This window comes from Chaetodon auriga, chromosome 13 (genome assembly GCF_051107435.1).
Source record: "Chaetodon auriga isolate fChaAug3 chromosome 13, fChaAug3.hap1, whole genome shotgun sequence".
Lineage (NCBI taxonomy): Eukaryota > Metazoa > Chordata > Actinopteri > Chaetodontiformes > Chaetodontidae > Chaetodon > Chaetodon auriga.
In genome coordinates this window covers 16,193,297-16,204,763 of record NC_135086.1, presented here as the reverse complement: position 1 = coordinate 16,204,763, position 11,467 = coordinate 16,193,297, and the positions used below count along the sequence as shown (strand labels likewise).

General features: G+C 44.3%; 2 protein-coding genes across 4 annotated transcripts; both read right to left on the bottom strand.

Moving 5' to 3' along the window:
- Positions 1–2: 2 nt before the first annotated feature.
- ing1 (inhibitor of growth family, member 1) lies at positions 3–5,266 on the bottom strand. Its single transcript, XM_076746451.1, has 4 exons — positions 4,856–5,266; positions 3,559–3,738; positions 2,606–2,754; positions 3–1,866 (listed from the first exon to the last, which is right to left on the bottom strand). The coding sequence occupies exons 2-4, from the start codon at positions 3,695–3,697 to the stop codon at positions 1,231–1,233; spliced, it is 924 nt and encodes a 307-aa protein (XP_076602566.1). The 5' UTR covers positions 3,698–3,738; positions 4,856–5,266; the 3' UTR covers positions 3–1,230.
- A 47-nt stretch (positions 5,267–5,313) lies between these two features.
- naxd (NAD(P)HX dehydratase) lies at positions 5,314–11,457 on the bottom strand. Of its 3 annotated transcripts, XM_076746448.1 has the most exons (11): positions 9,956–11,404; positions 9,358–9,804; positions 8,914–9,064; positions 8,776–8,821; positions 8,556–8,644; positions 7,542–7,650; positions 6,971–7,021; positions 6,737–6,841; positions 6,515–6,635; positions 6,240–6,363; positions 5,314–5,847 (listed from the first exon to the last, which is right to left on the bottom strand). In XM_076746448.1, the coding sequence occupies exons 1-11, from the start codon at positions 10,467–10,469 to the stop codon at positions 5,697–5,699; spliced, it is 1,908 nt and encodes a 635-aa protein (XP_076602563.1). In that variant the 5' UTR covers positions 10,470–11,404; the 3' UTR covers positions 5,314–5,696. The 3 variants fall into 3 exon arrangements, with proteins under 3 accessions (XP_076602563.1, XP_076602565.1, XP_076602564.1); XM_076746450.1 differs by lacking the exon at positions 9,358–9,804 and having other exon boundaries at positions 11,253–11,457; XM_076746449.1 differs by lacking the exon at positions 9,358–9,804 and having other exon boundaries at positions 11,090–11,307.
- Between the last annotated feature and the right edge of the window lie 10 nt (positions 11,458–11,467).

The following is an 11,467-nucleotide window of genomic DNA, read 5'->3' as shown; positions in this document are numbered from 1 at the left end:
CCTTACGTGGGAAATTATTTATTGTAACCACAAATACTATTTGACCTAAAACTTGCTTTTCTCACTTTGTCAGAAGTTAATACTTATGCTGTCTCAGTTTTTGTGAATTTATGTCAAGAAGACTAGACTCAAAACATCAATCTGAGGCACTGCACGTGAGGTAAACCAAGGTTTTCTATATAATACGGTGATTATCCATTAACATGGGAGTTAAAGCCCGGCTGTGTCGACATGAGACTAAATGAACTCATGTTAAAGCTTAAGTCATCATACACGCTGAGATTCTGTAAGGACAAAGATCTGCTGCTGGTGTCTTCACTTTGAAACAGGCCAGAAACGTCTGTTTTTGACTCCATTGATCACAAACATCCCTCCTTGAAGCAATTTCACTGTGAAGTGATGGATGAAATCCTCAGTCCTCATTCTGTGTTAAAATGCTGTCTCAAAGTTCAGCATCTCTTCAGTATTGACGAGGAATAATCACAGCGACCAAGAAGCCTTTCAATGGCCACTGGTCTGTGCTAGAGATGCATGAATAAAGCTTTAACTTTTAAACCTGCGCTAAATGTTTTTATTTATTTATTTATTTTTTTTACCATTTGAGGGGCAGCAGAGACAGGTTGTCACCTTTTAAATTGTTATGGGGAACTTTTTCTTACTTGCATCATTACATCCAGCAGTTAGGGAGCCACGTTATTCTTCATTTGGACTCATTACCACTTGATAAGTGAAGTCACACCAGCTCCTAAACATCAGGCTCCACAGCTGGTAGATGCTCCACTACGTTCACCAGCAAGCAATGACACGAAATGATGCGTCACAATGTTCCAAAATCTCAACTTGCTGCTCACTATAGAGTAAACTATTGGAACAAGATGACCTTGACCTTTATCCCTTAATGATCATAATAAAATTCTTCTTTGTTTACAAACATTTTATTTGTTCATTGAGCATATGTGATGGAGTGGGTGATGTTGCATGCATGATGAAAACAAAAGGGATGTAAGTGCAGGGCAGCTGGTTACATGAAGTCCACTCTTTACAACCGATTCCAACCAGGAGGGAACAATCTCGTTACTCAGCTATGCAGCTGTTACAAAAATAACTATTTACAAGAGCCCTCTTATCTTACCTTTTTTTTCCAAACAGTGTTGACAGGAAATGGCAACAAAGACGAGACATAAAATTATATTTTCATGTAACAGTGTTCATTGGGCCACACATGGCGAGCTACCTGTTGTACGCTCTTTCCTTCTTGGCCCTCTCTAAGGCCTTGTCCATGGTCTTCTCATTTTCACCCCTACACTTGGGGCAGTACCACTTGCCTTTGGGCTTATGATGGAGACCCACACAGGAGAAATGAAACCACTCGATGGGACATTCATCGTTATCGCAGCCAATCATCTCGCCGTAGGACACCTGCTCACACAGGCAGTACGTTGGCTCATCTGGATCGATGGGCAGGTCCGGGGGTGACACCTCTCTCTCGGACTTTCCCTTTGATCGTTTCTTCTTCTTTGAAGATGTTTTGGCTCTCTTTTCCCGCGACGCTCCCAGGCCCACTTCCTCAGAGTGGTCCAGGGCTCCGTAACTTTCCCGATTTTCTCCATTTTTCTGACGTCTTGAGCGTTTCCCTCCAGACTTGTCTCCGCCGCCTGAGCCTGGGGTCACCTCATCGCGCTTCTTGTCGTGTTGGCCAGTTTTGCCTGGAGTGATGATGGCTGATGATGACGATGACATCATGGATGCTGCAGTGGTTGTCATGGATGTTGTCGTGGGAACGTGGCTCTCTGGGACTTCTTGAGAGGAAAGGAGAAGTTCAGAGTGCCAGTCTATTTGCCGCGTTCTGTTCTCAACCAACTCCACCTGAAAGAAGAAGAAAAAAAAGCTGATATTTTAGTGTAAAGCTCTGTCTGCTGCGGTTTGGAGTACGTGTGGATGACTATTTGAGAAGTTAAAACTGCAATTAAGTCTACAATTTATTTAGTCTGAACAGTGGTAAGCTGGCCTTCCTTGGAAAAATATGTACTGATGAATGTTGTGAAAAGACATTAATCTCTGCAGGAAACAAACTTGAATAAGAAATATTTTGTTTCTTTATGCACATCATTCTTCATTTGCTTAATATAACAGCAACATTAACTAAAATTAACAATTAAAAATGAAGGTACATCTTCAGGAAACATCCAGTCCGTGATGTAAGAGATGCATCTTCTTTCAGCTTTGACAGATCGAGCACATGTCAAAGGGGAAGGTTGAATGTGGTGTTGTGTTTCTGGTTACCCTCTGGTGTGTAACTATAATAAGAAGATTCAGTATGTTGTGCTGCTGTAGTGCTGCAAAGATGTTTTCCTGGTACCGATTTTAGTGAAATTCAAATGTGTGCAAAATGGAAACGCTAATAAACTCCAATACAAAAAGACCTTTCAGCAGGCTTATAAAACCTTTTTTTCCCCCTTCTTATTTACTCTGGGAAGGTTTTCTGTGCACAAATGTTCCAGGAAAGCACTTCTCTATGCTCACACAGTTACACAAACACACTCACACCTGGAGGTTTGCCAATGAACGGCTCCACCAGAGCAGCTGCAGGGTGTTCTTTACGTACCATTTGACCAGCAATCTGGATCTTCTCATCGCCGAGCTCTTGACTGCGAATCAGTGCCCTCTGAATGGATAACTGAAGCTTTCTCCTCTGAAGTGAGTCAGACTCCCGGCGATAGCGTTCATAAGCATCATCAAGCTCCTTCAGAACATCTGCCAAAGAAGAAATGGAGGAAAAAGAAATTCAGGCAGGAGGAAGAATACTGAAATTTGACATATTCTCTAAAGTATGCAAAAAAGAAAACAACTTGTCACAATAGATGATTTTTTTGACAGTCCGTTATGTGGTGTGAAGTGTGTTTTTTGAAGCTTTAATGAATAACGAGTGTATCTAGAGTCCAGTCTGTTAGTTTAGTCTCCTGCCAACAAACATCCTGTGTGTTGATCAAGCGTGCCACGTGTTTAACACAGGAGGTGAGGCGGACTACTTTGGGGGATGGTGACAAGACAGCACAGAGAGCAAAGCAGTAGCTATTAGGCTCAAGGGAGAGAAGCTAAAAGCTGGGGGATTCAGACGCGTAGTGTGTAATTGCACATTATAGCTACATGTCTGCAACGTACTATGTCATTTGTGGAGTGTTCAGTTTGTACACTCGGGAGGTACCTGATAATTTACCTGGATTAGTAAGAAAAGACAGGAAGTAATTTAAATTCTACAGGAGTGCAGTTGTTTGGACTTTGGAAGCTGCTGTTGATGAAACATTCAGGCACAAATGTCAGTTTACACACTATATTTGCTTAATTGCATGCTCACCTGTAATACATATTCACACAGGAAGAAAAACAAGCTACTCTAGAATTCCTCTGCAAAATGTGGATAGTGTGCAGAATAAACACTGCACGCATTTTCCCCTATGCCAAGCACCAAGCTCGACAGTACTTCCAAGGAAGCACCTGAAGTAACTGTGTCGTATACATTTCTCTTGTGCATCAATGTCTGCACTTTTTTTTTTTTACCTTGATACTTGGCATCAATTTCCTTCATCAGGGACACACTCCTCTGCAAATCAAAAGGTAGTGATTCCACCAGGTCCAAATACTCCTCAACATAATTCACAACAACGTGGCTTGGGTCTCCATTAGTCGAGTTCAACATTGTGTATCCGTCTTCACCTCAGGACACACCGGCCCCTGCACCTGTTAACAACAAAGCATTATTCATTATTACTCTTTCTGAAAGGCCACAAGTTACTGCTCCTGTAGCATTTAATACTCAACTATTCAAAACGGGATCATTCATCATGCTCTCTTGTTTTCCAGTATAACGTATGTGAAACCAGTCAGGAAAAATAGACTGTCATGGTCAAACTATGAAAGGGGGAGGGGGCAACTACTCTGGAGTCAGCCATCCTGAAAACTCCTACGTGTACTACGAATCTGCCAGCAGAGAGCGAACTGGTTTGGGGCTGAATTAAAATAACTCTGTCTGCTGACTTCAGACAGGTCAGAACATACTTGAATCTGTGACTGAGTGAGCCTGAGTGTGTCATGCAAGGTTGGAGAAGACGACAAAGATGAACAGAAACATGAATGTTGGCTGTCGAGATTGTCGGGTGAACCAGCCTTAACACTTGGGAACCTTGCGAGGGGTGTGGACGTGTGATAAAACGACATATTAATGTGAAAGCGTCCCTAACAAGTTCACTGCCGAGCCTGAATATTTGAGTTTCAGTGTTTACTGTTAGCCGTGTTGCTATCGTTAGCTAACACCAGCTACAGCTAACGTACCCTGCTGGCGGTTTACGTTAACGTCAAGTAACGTTAACCAACTTTCCCCTCCTCGTAAGTTTGAGATTTAACTGCTACTAAAAGATATACACACAATCAAACACGACTTAACCGGTGGCTTACACTTTAAATCGCTGGTCAACGACAGTGAAGGTCTAAGCAAACGATGTCCCAATATGACAAACCGAGATCAACGTTAACCAACGCTAAGAGAAACGTCTAACAGCGACTTCATCCACCCACAACGTAAACAATCACAGAACATTTAAATCAATAAGATAACGGTAAACATACACATCGCCTGGGATCCAAGCTTTGCAAACATTACAATCAATCATTTTGACACTTTACGCTAATTTTTTTTATCATGTTTACTCCAATGTAACTGTTAGCCGAATTAGCTTGTTAGCTTATCACGCATAATGTTACTGAGCGCGTCACATTAATCAATGCAAAAACAGGCACTTATACAAAACTTCACTAAACTCATCTAGGTGGTAGCCCGGTGGCTTGCACAAGAACTTACCGAGTAGATGTTGGTAGCTTTTCTGTGGCAAATGTTTGCTTTTGCTCCACTGGCTAACGCTAGGTCGTGCGTTGACTGGGCTGCTGTTAACAGTCGATCCTACTGCTAGCCCAAGAGCGGCTAACGTTAGCTGTTAGCTGCACTTCCTGAACAAATCTTTCAGCTGTGCGCATGTACGGCTCCACGACGACGCTTCAGCTATCAGATATAGGTTGAATAAATTAGCTAATCGAATAAAAAAACCCCTTCTCAATGGGTTTGATATTTGATTTCCCACTCTATTTTTTTATGGTTTATATAACCAATCTGTGATCCACTATGAACACAATTTCCATTGCTCTGGCAGAGTTTCTCTCCACTCATGAAGTAAAAGACAGGCTGTGGTATGCGTCCATGTTCCAGGTCAATACTGCCACCCGGTGGCAACAAAGGTACGTTGCCATGATGGAGTCTGCTTTCAAGGACAAGTCACACAAAAAAATATTTATTTAAAATTCGAACAGTTTTCTGGTTTACTGTGGCCCATTTGTCGTGCCAGCTCAGTCTCTTTGGTGGCTCTGAAATACTGAGCTGCTTTTAACATGAATGCTTTCATAAAACTACTTGATAGATGGAAGACATGTTGGTTTGTTTTCTTATGTGGTTCATTTAATACACCCCAAAGAACAAGTCAGTGCACCAGACTCTGAGTGTTGTCTTTGTAAGGACAGTCCAGACCTCTCTAAGCTTGAGAAAATTTACTAGCCCAGTTTTAGGCTGCATGAACAGATTTTTAAGGATGTCAATTTGAGTATGCATGAAGAGCTTTTAAAACAACAGCTTTTATTTCAGCTGACATTTTTCAGCTTTCAAACAGCTTTTTGAAAGCTGACCCAATCTCCGGGATCATGTCCGATGTGGTGGTGGACCTGCCATGTCGCTGGAACGCTTGACTGTTACACTGTCTTGTAAGAGAACAGGCCCCGAATGCTGCGACCATGGACGGGTTCACACTGGAGGGGGACAAAAACGCAGATTAGGAAATGTGTCTTTATTCTTGTACAACATGACACTTCAGTTTAAGATTCTTTACATTATCAATTAATCTGTCAGTGATTTTCTCCAATAATTTTATTTATAAAATGCCAGAAAATGATTAAAAACGCCACCAGTTTCCCAGAGCCCAAGGTGACATCTTCAAATGTATTGTTTTTGGACCATCAGTCCAAAATCTAAAGATATTTAGTTTACTGCCATATTAGACAAGAAAAGCAGCAAGTCCTCATGAGAGAGACTCTAAAAACTATTGTTCACATAACATGTCTACATTTGTTGCTTAAACTTAACAAAGCACTGGTATGGTCCTTTAAAGATGCTACACACTAACAGCCAATCATGTCTTCACCTTCTCAACACTCCAGCTGCAGAGGCAGCATGGGCCCAGTGCGCCAAAACGCCCATAGACCCAGACAGAAGGTCACCCTGTCCACCACACCTTCTCCCACTGCCCTCAATGCTGCATGAGATCACTGAAAACAAGAAAACACAACATGAGATCACTGTCACAGAAGAGCTCCTCAGTTCCTCAGTTCATATCCGAGCACTGATGTACACGAACAGACGAGGTCAAAGGTGGACAGGAGACGTCTCCTAAACATTGTTTTTGGGCTTGACACTAACCCTTGCTGCCATCTGTAATGAGATCCTGTTCTCCTTTTAGCACCACAGTGAGGTTGCCCATGGCTACGCTGAGCTGCATGACATTGCGCTGATGATCGCTGCCGTCCATGGGCTCATGGTGCTGAGACAGCAGCACACAGACAGAACGAACACATTAACAAGCATAATAACAAGTTCTATGACATCAATTTGTGACTGACTCGACCCTGCAGAGAGACCCACCAGTGACTCATACAGTCGGGTGAACTCCATGAAGTTGGGTGTAAGGATGCCCTTCTGGTACCCTTGAATTACAGATGGTTGCTGTGTAACTAGCCATAATCCGTCCTGTTGAAACAAACAACACGTGCACACATGCACGCGCACGCACACACACAAACACACACACTCTCAGTGATTGTGCACAGCTTTGCCAATAAAATCCCATCTGTTCAACAGCTGGAACTTGAGACTTACTGCATCAATGACAATAGGGATATCTCTTGCTTTAGACTTCTCTATCACCTCCTAAAACAGAGGAAAAAGTGTTATTTAGAGAAAATGTTCAGTTGTAAGCACACTGTAATGCTCTCTTTAGGCTGCACTAAACTGAATCTTTATGTACACATATAACCGTTTCATCAGTCTAACAAGGTTGCGCAGTAAAACTACCCCACTTGCCTAAAAGTTATTCTACTTTTAGGTGAATACACGTGTTTACCCACAAGGCACCGATGGATTAATGAGTCACATAAGCAGCAGTGCACATGTGCTGCCTTCAGAGAAAACTGGAATCACCACTAAGAGATCTTTCATTTCATTGAAATTCTCTCAAGTCTACAAGCCATGTTTTCTGGCTCATGAAATCACATTTTCACAGATATTAGTCACAGGGAGCCACAAGGGAGCACTGTGAAGCTTAAATTCATCATTGTATTCTATCCAACAACTGTTAATATACGGCTTGAGCTCAGTTTTGTGGCTCTGCACAAGCAGCTGGCCTAAGAGACTGTTTTGAGTGAAGGGAGAGTGAGTATATTCCACATGCCTTCGCTGTTTTCAGTAACAAGTCTTCTCTCCCTAGACCTGGTCCCACCACAAGGCCGTGCAGTCTTGGGAGCCATTTTTCTATTTCTTCCACTGCATTAGGACTGTCCCTTCATACACGCACACACAAACAAAGACACACAAGTGTTAGATGTGTTCAGATTATAGCAGGTCCCACCCTGGTTATGCTATTATTTCTAAGAGCTATTCACTCTTTTATGCCTTAAACATAAAGAACTATGGTTGTCATGGATAAAAAGCCTTATGGACCAATTTTACCACTGGAACGCTGCACACACACGCACGGTGCATTTTCACTACACTGTTGCAGAGTTGTGGTATTGAGCACACTGGCTCACTGGCACAGTTCAGAGCTGAGCCATTGTTAACCAAATTTGTTTCCTCTGTGCTTTTCCTGCTACTGCCGGTCAACAATGGCTCAATAAAACCTGGACCCTGGAACTAGTTGACCCAAATGGAAAGCAGTTTGTATTAGTTGTTTCTCTTGCTATGAGAAGCCAAAATGACTGCAGTGAAAAAAAATACTCTGTCACATCTGGAGACACTGACCTGTAATTGTGGTTGTGGGCGATGGCAAAAATCCAAAGTGGAAAAAGTTACTATGAACTTACTTAGCTATGAAGCTAGCGACAGCTTTTTTTTTTTTTTTTTTTTTATCGTTTGGCAGTTCTTCATAATTACTGTGATTCTGCAACAGAGGGGTGCTGATCATCACGATGCTTTCTGGTAGCGTAATGGATGAACAGTGTGCTTAAGCACCTCCATCTTGGCTTCTTTGTCAGTTTCAAGTGCAGTAAGCGCACTGGCCGAGGACTCCACAATCATATTGATTTTTCACTGAAGACACTTTGCTGATTCTGACCTCAGAACCCACAAAGAGAGCATGACAGAAATACACTGTATTCCCTGATAAATGATCAGATTGTTGCCAGCAATGAAAGAACAGTGTCCCTGATGTTTTGATAGTAACCGACCTTAGAGGATCTGTACTTACAGAACAGGATGAACTATGAGCTCAGGGCTGTATGATTTGATCACAGTTGCAGCATCTTTGGTGCAGAACACATGGGACAGGTCAGCCCCCTGGAGACAAGAAAAAGACACTGTCACTGCATCCAGAACTGGACTTTAAGTTAAAAAAAAAAAAAAAAAAAGAATCATTTCAGACAGGAAATGATAAATCTGTCAGGAGTGTGGTCAGAATTACTGCTTACCACTTTCAATGCTGAGATGGCAGCAAAGTACGGAGCTCCTGTATACCTTCAGAGGGTGGACAGGAAAGAATTAGGGCCATTGTTGCAGAGTACAACCAATTAAACTCATTTACTAATAGATGTCTTTGTGTGACATACTCTTGGCATCCACCAATGATCCCAATACGTCCATCTTGTCCCTTGTGCTTTTTGGATGTCAGCGGAGGGACTATGGTCTTTATCAGTGGGAGGATATCGTCATCCATGCCTCTGTGTGATGCAGACCCCAAACTGTAGTAGCGTTCAAATACTGGGGAAATAAACAAAGAGTTTGAGTGTGGAGTGCTTGTTTGGCCTGAGGCAGCACCTAGTCTACGTTTTTTACCTTCCACAGACACTAGATGGCAAAAGTTTACCAGAAAACACATAAAAAAATAACATATTGTGGATGAAGACGCATTAACAAACCACCTAACTAAACAAACCAGTGTAATGGAGTGGACACTGGAGTCAGTGAGCCTTCACTTTACAGCTGAGGCGCCTGTTAGTTCTCTCTTCACACATTCCACCTCGAGGCTGCACACATGACACCGGAACTAATACCTAATTCCTGAGGTTCTGGGATCAACAGTTGACTCTGTTGGGTGAAACAGTCTGTCTGGGGTGAAGGGCGTCTGAGGTGGCTGGACTGGCCACGTGTGCATGACGGGGAGGCGCCGGAGAACACAGGAGCGCGGGCAGGGGGAGCTGTTTTGGAGGGAGTGGCCGCCGAGCCAGCTGTGGCTGACGAGATGCTGGAGAACATCTGGCCGAGCATCTGAAGCATGTGCAGCTCTCTGGCGTGCTCGGCCTCTCTGCGGCGGTCTTCTGCCTGCAGGCGCTGCTCCTCCATGCGGTAGAAGTTGTCCTCGGCCTGGGCGCTCTGCTCCAGGAACTGCTCCATTAGTTTCTCCATGGGGAAGTTGGCACGCCGCTTCCTCGGCCGTTTAGGTGTTCTGGCTGACAAGTTACTGGCCGGCTGGCTGCTGTTATGTGGTCTTATTGAAGTGCCTGAAGTGGAGAGGGGTGAGACGTTATGTGATGTGGCTTTGAGCACATACAATCAAATAATTGTGGTATTGGAAATGATAAAAAAAAACAACACGCTGCATTCATCTAACACAGAGGAGGCAATTCATGGGGTCATAAAGGGAGCACTTACTGTTATTACCCACTGTCACTTTAACTGGAATGGGGATGGGAACAGTTGGGTATTCCAACTTCACTTCAGTCTCTGCAGGATAAGGACACTCCCCTGTGCTCTCAGAGTATACGTCCTGAGCATCCTCTCCATCCTCCTCCAGGCCATCCACGGCCTCCTCTCCTCCCGCCCCACCGTCTGTAAACTCCTGAGGGTCAAGAGCAGGCCGGTTGCTCAAAATCCTCTCCATGGTGTCGTAAAACTTACAAATCTTGTGATACTGCCCGTTGTTCCGGAGATTACCTTCCTTCGCTAACAAGTACTGTCTCTTGAGGCTTTTGATCCGCACCCTACATTGTTCCGGCGTCCTCTCAAACCCCATCGCCCCCAGCCTCCGGGAAACGTCGCGGTACACGAAGCTGTTTCGGAAGTTTCCATCCAGCGCCGCCTGGATGTCCTGCTCGCCCCAGATGTTCAACAAGGTCCTCGTCTCTACGTCCGACCACAGGAAGCCCCGCGTTGTGTTCGCTTGCATAGCGGGTCCAAACAGGCTGGTTTAACGGAGTAACCTCCACCACCAGGGGCTGAATGGAGATGTTGACACTGCGGATTATGATGGACGTCTGGTCTGGATCTTTGCTCCTCGCTGCATCAAAGCCGCGGGGCGCCGCGATCCCGAACAGCGTCAACAACGACAACGTCCATTAAGGTAGCTTAGAAGGACTTGTGGGGGTATTAATTATAGTTTTCAACATGGGAACCATTACAAAAGCTTGTACAGGTCAACTCTTTGTATGCTAGCTGAAGCCTAGCCGTCTATGTTTATCCTTTTCGTCGTTAGCGAATTGCGTAGCGTAGTACTTTGAAATAAACTGACTGAGGATCGGCGTCTCGACTCCTCTTCGCAGCCTTATATTTCATCGTGGAAATTTCGAAACTGACCTCTGATCGGTCCTCCGAGGGTACCTTCACCTTTCTCCGCCTGCTCCTCCGCCCATGCTAGGTGTCTGCGGGGTCCTAGAGACCCCGCGAGCAGAGCTTAAACCTGTCAACTCCTCGACCAACGTGGTAAAGCTCTACCGAGCTTTAGCGTCCATAAAGGCGTACAGCTCAGCTAAAAGCACACCAATGCATTGAAATAAAATATCACTTTACCTTTGTCACTCAAACAGACCCACGTCGCGACGAGCGACAGTGCCACTGTGATAAAGCAAAATGCGAACATCTGAATGTGCTGCGACATGCTGTCATTCTTTCTTTGCTCACGCGAAGCTGTTACACGCGCGGAAGCCCCCCTCGGCTGCACAGCCCCTCTTACCTAAACTGGAACCGCGTTTCAACGCTGACAACTGTGCGCAAATGATCCTGGTCATGAGGCGTCTTGTGCCGGTGTAGTAGACCAGGAAGAAAACGTTTATGATGCCTTTAAGGCTCCTCGGATTCGCCGCTATCACAGTGGGTTGAAATGTCAACACTCAAGAAGAAGCTGAGCAGCTAAGGCGGAAGTACCTTACAGCTGCACTTCCTCTAATG

Coding starts and splice junctions, on each gene's coding strand:
- ing1 (XM_076746451.1), bottom strand. CDS start 3,697: ATGTTGAACTCGACTAATGGAGACCCAAGCCACGTTGTTGTGAATTAT. Junction 2,755..3,558: donor AATTGATGCCAAGTATCAAG/GTAAAAAAAAAA, acceptor CTTCTTTGGCAG/ATGTTCTGAAGGAGCTTGAT. Junction 1,867..2,605: donor TCCAGATTGCTGGTCAAATG/GTACGTAAAGAA, acceptor TTCTTCTTTCAG/GTGGAGTTGGTTGAGAACAG.
- naxd (XM_076746448.1), bottom strand. CDS start 10,469: ATGCAAGCGAACACAACGCGGGGCTTCCTGTGGTCGGACGTAGAGACG. Junction 9,065..9,357: donor CCCAGAACCTCAGGAATTAG/GTATTAGTTCCG, acceptor TTATTTCCCCAG/TATTTGAACGCTACTACAGT. Junction 7,651..8,555: donor CTCATAGTTCATCCTGTTCT/GTAAGTACAGAT, acceptor GCGTGTATGAAG/GGACAGTCCTAATGCAGTGG.